Source organism: Bombina bombina, chromosome 3 (genome assembly GCF_027579735.1).
Source record: "Bombina bombina isolate aBomBom1 chromosome 3, aBomBom1.pri, whole genome shotgun sequence".
Classification (NCBI taxonomy): domain Eukaryota; kingdom Metazoa; phylum Chordata; class Amphibia; order Anura; family Bombinatoridae; genus Bombina; species Bombina bombina.
In genome coordinates, this window is record NC_069501.1 from 337,332,408 (window position 1) to 337,341,157 (window position 8,750).

General features: G+C 47.7%; 1 protein-coding gene across 1 annotated transcript; it reads left to right on the forward strand.

Annotated features, from left to right (window-relative positions):
• The first annotated feature begins 2,978 nt into the window (after positions 1-2,978).
• LOC128652340 (uncharacterized) lies at positions 2,979-8,448 on the forward strand. The gene is made up of 3 exons (XM_053705275.1): positions 2,979-4,014; positions 6,487-6,636; positions 7,483-8,448. The coding sequence occupies exons 1-3, from the start codon at positions 2,979-2,981 to the stop codon at positions 8,058-8,060; spliced, it is 1,764 nt and encodes a 587-aa protein (XP_053561250.1). The 3' UTR covers positions 8,061-8,448.
• The last annotated feature ends 302 nt before the right edge of the window (positions 8,449-8,750 follow it).

Here is an 8,750-nt window from a genome sequence, read left to right on the forward strand (position 1 = left end):
GGACGATTGTGCCTTGCTAATATCCTGAGGTCAGAGGAGAATGGGCAGAATGAATTGAGATGATAGAAAGGCAACAGTAACTCAAATAACCCCTCGCTAACACCAAGGTATGCAGAATATCATCTCCGTACACACATGTTGAACCTTGAAGCAGATAAACTACAGCAGCAGAATACCACACTGGCTGCCACTCCTGTCAGCTAAGAACAGGAAATTGGGGATACAATTCGCACAGGTTTACCAAAATTAGACAATAAAAGATTGGAAAAACATTGCCTGGTCTAATGAGTCTCAATTTTAAGCTGCAACATTCAGATGGTAGGGTCAGAATTTGGCGTAAACAACATGAAAGCATGGATTCAGGCTGGTGGTGGTGGTGTAATGGTGTAGGGGATATTTTCTTGACACACTTTGGGCCCCTTAGTACCAATAGAGCATTGTTTAAACACCACGGCCTACCTGAGTATGAAGCTGACCATGTCCATCCCTTAATGACTACGTGTACCCATCTTCTGATGGCTACTTCCAGCAGGATAATGCACCATGTCACAAAGCTCAAATCATCTCAAACTAGTTTCTTGAACATGACAATGAGTTCACTGTACTCCAATGGCCTCCACAGTCACCAGATCTCAATCCAACAAAGCACCTTTGGGATGTGGTGGAATGGGAGATACGCATCATGGATGTGCAGCCAACATATCGGCAGAAACTGCAGGATCCTATCATGTCAATATGGCCAAAATCTCTGAGTAATGTTTTCAACACCTTGTTGAATCTATGCCACAAAGAATAAAGGCAGTTCTGAAGGCAAAAGGGGGTCAACCCAGTACTAGCAAGGTGTACCTAATAAAGTGGCCAGTGAGTATATATATATATATATATATATGTATTTAAGAATAAATGGAACATATGCTGCTACGTGAACACCTTTGCAATGTGAAATATTCATATTTCATGTCAGATTAGCACACTTGAGTAAACTCGATCGGGGTTTGTGCACGATTAAGGGTGTTAGGGTTTGTTTTCCACTTTTCTAGCTGCATTAAAGTCTATGGGGGAATATGTTAACGCTTTTGGGTTATTTAAAGTTCGGCTTATTGCCCGGGTGAGGTTATTGTTTGTGCAATTTTTTTTTTACTTTCAACTTGTAATACGCAAGATAGCCAACACAAATTTAACATGCGAGAAGTAGCACTAATTTGCACTCTACCTGTAATCTAGCCCTAAATTTGTTGTTGTCAGAAATAACGCCTGTCTTACTTTAAGTAGTATTAATTATACTCAAAAGTCAATGGTGTTTTCATCATATCATAATACATTATTTTGCCAAATTATTAACTGCATAATCCAATAAATTTGATAAAGCTCAAAATGGCCTTCTGGAGATCTTTGCAAATAATCTAAATGTATTTGGAATCATTGAATTATGTTACAAGGGGAACTTCATGAAAAGTGAGATCAGGACAGCAACATCTAGAAATGGCGAGCAGCAATCTGTTTCTGTTAATATTTGTTTCTAAGTTGTACTTGCATTGTTGTGACTGTCTCTATCAGTACACACAATTTCATAACCAGGCTTTCAAATGGAATTAAGCATTTGTGACCAGGAGTTCTAAAGCAACCTATTGCAATCTCAATCCAACCTATTTACTGGTAAACAATTTGAATGCCATTTTTAAATAGACAAGATGGGAATACTTAGCATTTTTGCTCAATGGCTATATTGACATATTCTAAATGTATAGTAAGTGTAGAGCCAATTAGGCTTGCAGCAACATAAGGGTTAAGGCTGTCTGGGAGAGTGAAGTTAGAGGGAGTTACTGGTGTTTGCAACAATGTTGCAGGTGTAGGGAGTGGCTTACCTTTCTTATGCTGATTCACTGCATTTCCTGTTCCTCTTTGACCTTGGACAAGAAGCTGACAAGTTGATCCTTCTTCACAGAAGCAGATTACTTCTCCATTCTTCAATCCTTTCATCATGAGGCGTTCCAGAAGATCATCCGCTCCTCCCCTGAGATTTAGGGAGGGAAAAGTTCCTGTTACTAGGCGTGGATTACAAGAGCAGCAGCTAAGTATTACTGAGGCTGACCAAATTACCCCCCTTTCTCAAATAATTGAGGAAACACCTCCCTCCCCAGCTATAGACCAGGCCACTAACAACCAGCATAACTTAGCACCTAGGCGAATAATAGAAAATTATCCCCCTATGCAAGACATCCACACTGTAGAAATTCACCCCCCTCCAAACCCCCAGCTTCATTTACAATCAATCCCCCCCCCTTCCCACCAGCCTTCCCCTCCTGCTTTGGCCCCACAGGCAGCTAGTAACCAGGACCTTAACATTTTAGGGATGTTTGCATCCCTTCCACCAAATGCGGCAGGTGCAGTAGCATCCCTGCTTTCCTCTCTTGCGCAAGCGATTACTGCAGGTACACCACTACAAAACTTTAATTTGGCCCCTAGTGCGGCCGTTTCTGGCGACCTTGGCCCCCTGAGTATGTTCAACTACGCCGGTTTTGGCGCCAAAAACGCCATCTTTAAATCAAAATATGGCTTCTGACACGGCCCCTCCATCTATGGTCCCCACTGTAAGTCGCGCGCATCTAGCCCCAGTGGCCCCGCCCCCTCAATCCGCCGTTGCTAGGCAGATTTCCCATGGGCCTGATCCTGCCACTAGACCCCCTCAGGACACATTACCGCATTCAGTAGAGGGACCGGTCTCACTCCGGCCGCAAGCGGTGCTTGACTCCCAACCTCCTGGTGGTCCCATGCCCCCTCATCCTCCTAGGCCGCGCGTAGGTTTGCCGCTGACGTCACTTCCGGTCGAGCGTGCTTACGCTTCCGGTGACGTCAGCGGACCAATTCAGCCACGCGGTAGGACGGCGGCCAGACGCGGACTCCTGGCAGGTGAGCACCGTAAGCGCTCTCAGGCCAGGGGCCGCCTAGTCGGTCGCCGGAGGGGCTTTGGGGACAATATGCAACTTGCAAATGTACGGGCGAGTGGGGCGGCTGTTTTTGAAACTGATAGCGTGACAGGGGGGCGCAGAGTTCAAGGCATTAGCAGGCGAGCAAATGTTGATAACATAGTGAATGAAAATGCTTTACAAAGGAATGAAAGCCTTACACAGAATGTTATGGTTAACCCTATGGGAATGAATGCTATTAACCCTATGGAAATGAATGCTACCGAGACTAATGTGCAAACTCGCATTAACCCTTCAGGGCAAAACACATTAACTAAGGCAAATACATTAACTAACGCTATTAATGTGCAAACGCATAATGTTAACCAAACACGCAACATGCTTACAGTTGCTGCAGACGTGCACACACATCATGTCAGCACAAGTGTTGGCACTCAGCCAAATGCAGATATCATTGGTGTGAGTGCAAATAGGATGATATTAACTGAGGCAAATGATTATGCAGCTAGGCCTAGCTCAGTTACTGCGGCTATGAGCAGGGATAATACTACTAGGGATTTGCATGTGAGAATGGCTGGTATGAATGCTGCAAATGATTCTAATATTGCTAATAACATTAATGCTATTCATGCCCCTGTGCAAATGGTTCCTGTGCAAATGGTCCCAGCTGATAATGTCTCTGTGCAGGGGGGTTTGAGTGGTCAGAATGTGGCAAATGCTGGCACTGCCCAGAGAGTGACTGATGCTGCGAATGTGGCACAATCGGGATTTGGGGCACCTCAGGTCACACCTGGGCTTCCCCTGGTTCAAGGGCAAAGTGCTCGCGATTTTCTCTCTGTCTTGCAGGAAGTTTTGTCCGTGAAACAGAACGCATCCGGCATGTCATCCACTGTAACAGCTTCCTCTTCCGCTGCAGCGGCCTCATCAGCAGCAGCACAACAGGCGGTCCCATTAACAACACAACAAGCACCAGCTCAGCAGGCCCCCTCTATCGTCACTGAAGGTGTAACCTCGCTGGCTCCACAGACTACTCTAGCAGCAGCAGCATCCGCAGCGGAGGCAGCCAACACATCCTCAGCTGGAAACGGTGAGGCATATGCACCTAATCACCCTAGGGAACACTTATCTGATTCTTCCTCTACTGACTCAGAGTTAAGCAGTGACACGTCTTTGGGCTTAAAAACTAAGGGGCAAAAACGCATGTACAAGATGCTTAAGGAAATGAGGTCAGACAAATTACAGAAAGATCAGAGAAATGAGGTAGTAACCACAGTAGCCACCGCCCAGCCGCAAACCACTTCAGCAGTGGCCAGCAGAAAATTAGCTTTAGCTGGCGATGCTTTGTCCTGCCCAATTTTCTCTCTTCATGGTCACCTGAAGAAGAAATTGGTAAGGAGAATTCAAGAGGGCAGATATGTTAATATTTTCGAACTCTCCCTTGAGGCGCATAGGCAGAAAGAGAAGAGTGCGGACGGCACAGGCCCTAAGAGAGTAAAGCGACCAGAGACATTTGACGAATGGCTCAAGTGTTTTCGGATCCTTTCCTCTTGCTACTTAGATAAATTTCCAAACCAAGGACAGGCGCTCCTTAAGCATGCTGACACAATCCATTGGATCTACCAGCACCATAAAGAGGGAGTGTGGAGGGACTATGATTCCAATTTCCGAAGGAAAATGGATGGCAACCCAGCGCTAGCATTCGGGTCTCAAGAAATGCATCTGTGGTCCCGGCTAGGTGCTGAGAGATCACCCTCCCCACCGTCAGGTAGCAGGGGCGCAGGGCCCCGCTTTCAAAGCAGGAGCAGGCGTAAGGGTAGGGAGTGCTGGGCCTTTCAGGAGAAGAGGTGCGATAAGGGTGCAGCATGCCTGTACCGGCATGTATGCAAATTCTGCGGCGCGCCACACCCGGGAGCTGATTGCTCCCGGAGAAAGGACACTAACACAGACAAATCAACATCACGGCAACCCCTTGCTGCTAAGGGCGCCCACCCCGGTGAGGGTGGACGCTCTTGAGCTGTGGTTGCGCACATATCCTGACCGCCAAGCAGCAGGCTTGCTCTTGGCGGGGTTCAGGGATGGTTTCGTGATACCCACCAATAAACCGGTGGTGGGTTCGCAGAATCATCGTAATTTGAAATCTGCCTATCAATACCCAGGGGTGGTCAGAGAGAAGCTAGCAAAGGAAATATCTCTGGGGAGGGTAGTAGGCCCCTTTTGTGCCCCTCCTATGGATAACTTGGTTATCTCCCCTCTGGGGGTAGTCCCAAAGAAGGAACCGGGAAAGTTTCGCCTTATACAGCATCTCTCTTATCCCAGGGGCCAATCGGTCAATGATGCGATTGCCCCGGAGCTTAGCACGGTTCACTACCAATCATTTGATAACGCCCTTGATCTGGTCCGTGGGTTCGGGAGAGGTGCCTTGTTGGCGAAGCTGGATATTGAATCCGCCTTTCGTCTCCTTCCTTTGCACCCTTCATCATTTCACCTTATGGGATGTAAATTTGAGGGAAATTACTATGTGGACAGATGCCTACCCATGGGGTGTGCCATCTCATGCTCTATGTTCGAATGTTTTAGTACATTTTTACACTGGGCAGTAGCCAAATTGGTGGGAGGGGACTATGTAGCGCACTACCTCGATGATTTCCTCTTGGTAGGTGAGTGCAATACAAACAGGTGTAGCCACCTTATGGTTGAAATGAGGAGTCTCATGTCACAACTTGGAGTCCCTTTAGCAGTGGATAAGACACAGGGTCCATGTACTACTTTGACTTTCCTGGGTATTGAGATAGACACCTTGCAGATGATATGCAGATTGCCTACAGAAAAGGTACAAAATATGTTGGTTGCAGTTAGGGCGGCTGTTTCCAAAAAATACATATCTTTGAGGGAACTGCAGTCCCTCTTAGGATTGTTAAACTTTGCCTGTAGGGTGATCCCAATGGGCAGGGTTTTTAATAGGAGGCTGGAAAGTCCCCTTAGGGGCAACCCCAGCGTGTCAATGAAAATACTTGTATCGCAGGACATGAAGGATGACCTAAAAGTCTGGGAAGTGTTTTTAAGCCAATTTAACGGAATTACTGTCTGGCGAGATGCCCCGATATCTAGTCAGATTCTGCATCTATTTACAGACGCGGCGGGGTCCCAGGGTTACGGTGCCTATTTCCAAGGGGAATGGTGCGCCGGACCCTGGCCTTTGGAATGGAGTTCTACTCCCCTGATCAGGAACATGACCCTCCTTGAATTGTTCCCTATCGTCATGGCGGTTGAGCTGTGGGGGCAGAAGTTTAGGAATAGGGCGGTAATATTCTGGACAGATAACTTAAGTGTCGTACATTCCATTAATAGACTTTCTGCTTCCTCTGTAACGGTGGTTCGATTGTTGCGGCATTTAGTTTTGAGGTGCCTCCAGCTCAACATTAATTTCCAAGCAAGTCATGTGCCAGGGGTGAATAATGTTATAGCAGATGCCCTATCTAGATTCGATTGGGCTACTTTTAGACGATTAGCGCCACTGGCGGCAGAGGCAGGGCTAACCTGTCCCGGTTTTCTTTGGCAGCTAGTGGACCATGGCTATCCTTAATCCCATTGGTCCGCTCATCCCTCGCCCCAGCGACCTGGCGAACCTACGTTAGCCACTGGAAGGAATGGGACCAATTCTGCATCACGCGGAGGGCGGAGTCATCAGTCAGCTCTCAGGGGATGCTGGGTGAGTGGCTAGTAAGCATGCAAGCGCAAGGTTTGCGAAAAGGGGCAGTCCAGTCACGCATGGCAGCCCTTTCATTTTTCTTCAAACTACTGGGTGCAGGGGACCCCACAGGCTGTTTTTTCATTAGACAGACTCTCAAGGGTTGGGGGCGGATGCAGCCCAACAAGGGAGATGTTAGGGAGCCTATTACTCGGGACCGGCTTGAGAGGCTGGTAGCGGTTTTACCTATCATTTGTAAGTCAGAATTTGAGGTCTTACTTTTTAAAGCAGCCTTCGTCCTGGCATTCGCAGGGGCCCTGCGAATTACAGAACTAGTGTCCCCGTCAAAAAAGCATATGGACAGAGGGGTGCAATTTGACCATGTCAGAATTTCGCCACCTGCTGTCTTGCTCTTTATACCTAAATCAAAAACAGATCAAGCGGCTAAGGGTACTTGGCTAACCTTTACAGCCCAAGGCGATGCTTGCTGCCCCATGGAGACTTTGGCAGCATATGTGCGCCATAGGCCAGCGTTGGCTGGCCAATTCTTGATACATGAGAATGGAATGGCTCTTTCTATCTACCAGTTTCGTAGAGTCTTGGCGCTTGCGGTAGAGAGAGCTGGTTTTGACCCCTCCAGGATTACCCCCCATTCGTTCCGCATAGGAGCGGCTACGGATGCTGCCTTGCAGGGGGCTCAGGAGCAAACTATTAAAACATTGGGTCGCTGGCGATCAAATCGGTATAAGTTGTATGTTCGCCCATTATCTGGTAGTTGTGCTTCTCACCAGGTGTAATGAAGAAAGAAGGGGGAGACGGGGTGTTTGTGAATTCCATTCTTTGATAACACTTGTTTCTATCTTTCAGGTGTACGCAAGGCTTCAACAAGGGTATGGATCGTGGGCCATTCCTTCATTCATTGGGCGGCGATCCGTGCTCTCACTAGGGTTGGGGGGCAGAATTTGGGTTTCCCTGCATCAAAAGCTTCCATCCGTTGGCTGGGGTTTAAGGGTTTGTGCTGGCCCCAGCTCCCCAATGTTCTCACAGATGCCCATAGACGGTGGGGTAAACCCCACATTATTCTAATACATTTAGGGGGTAATGACATGGGTGCCATTCCATCCCTCGAATTGACCAAAATTATTCAGTCAGACTTAGGCTGGCTTAGGGCATGGATGCCGGGGGTAATTATAGGCTGGTCTAATGTAATAGCGCGCCGCCAATGGCGATATATGGGATCCTCAGGCGCAGCCTATAGGGTGAGGAAGAAGCTGAATAGGGATGTGGGCGCGGCCGTCACTGGTAACCAGGGCTTCGTGGTACGGCACGATGCCATTACAGCCGACAAGCGGGAGCTCTATAGACCTGATGGGGTTCATTTATCTGATGTAGGGCTAGACTTATTTTTAGGGGATTTGTCAAAAACTCTCGCTCCCTTCCTGTAAGTCAGGTCGGGTGGGTGGCGGCAAGTGATACCTGAGATGCTATCCCTTGTGGCGGGAGGATTGCGGCCCAGTAGCGGCGAACGGGGCGAGTGATGGCCAGGCTGATGAGGGTGGGGCTCGATTACTTCAGTTAACTGGAGTGCCCCTCCCTCCGGGTAGGTAGGCCAGAAGAACTCGTAACACCCCTAGTAGCATTTCCATTTCTTGTGCAGAGTTTTTCTGCTGTTGCCTTCCATTAGGCCGCTCTCCTCTGTAGTCCGGGGGGTTAGTCTTAGCCTCTCATTTGCCGCCATCTGTTGAATTCTTATCTGTCGGTTTAGTTAATAGTTAAGCCTAAAGTTATAGGTTAATAAATGGGACCAGTGATGGTTCATAAATTTTACCCAAATTACTTGTGTCTGTCTTTATTTAAGGTTAGGCCCCGTGGGCCAGTTAAAGCACAGTTATTACAATTATTAAGGTTAGGCCCCGTGGGCCAGTTAAAGCATAGTTATGTTTATGTTTATTGAAGGTTATTTTTCCCCTCCCCTCTTCTGGGATCGACAAGGTAAGCCTTTAATCCCTTAAGTAAGTGTAGAGCCAATTAGGCTTGCAGCGACATAAGGGTTAAGGCTGTCTGGGAGAGTGAAGTTAGAGGGAGTTACTGGTGTTTGCAACAATGTTGCAGGTGTAGGGAGTGGCTTACCTTTC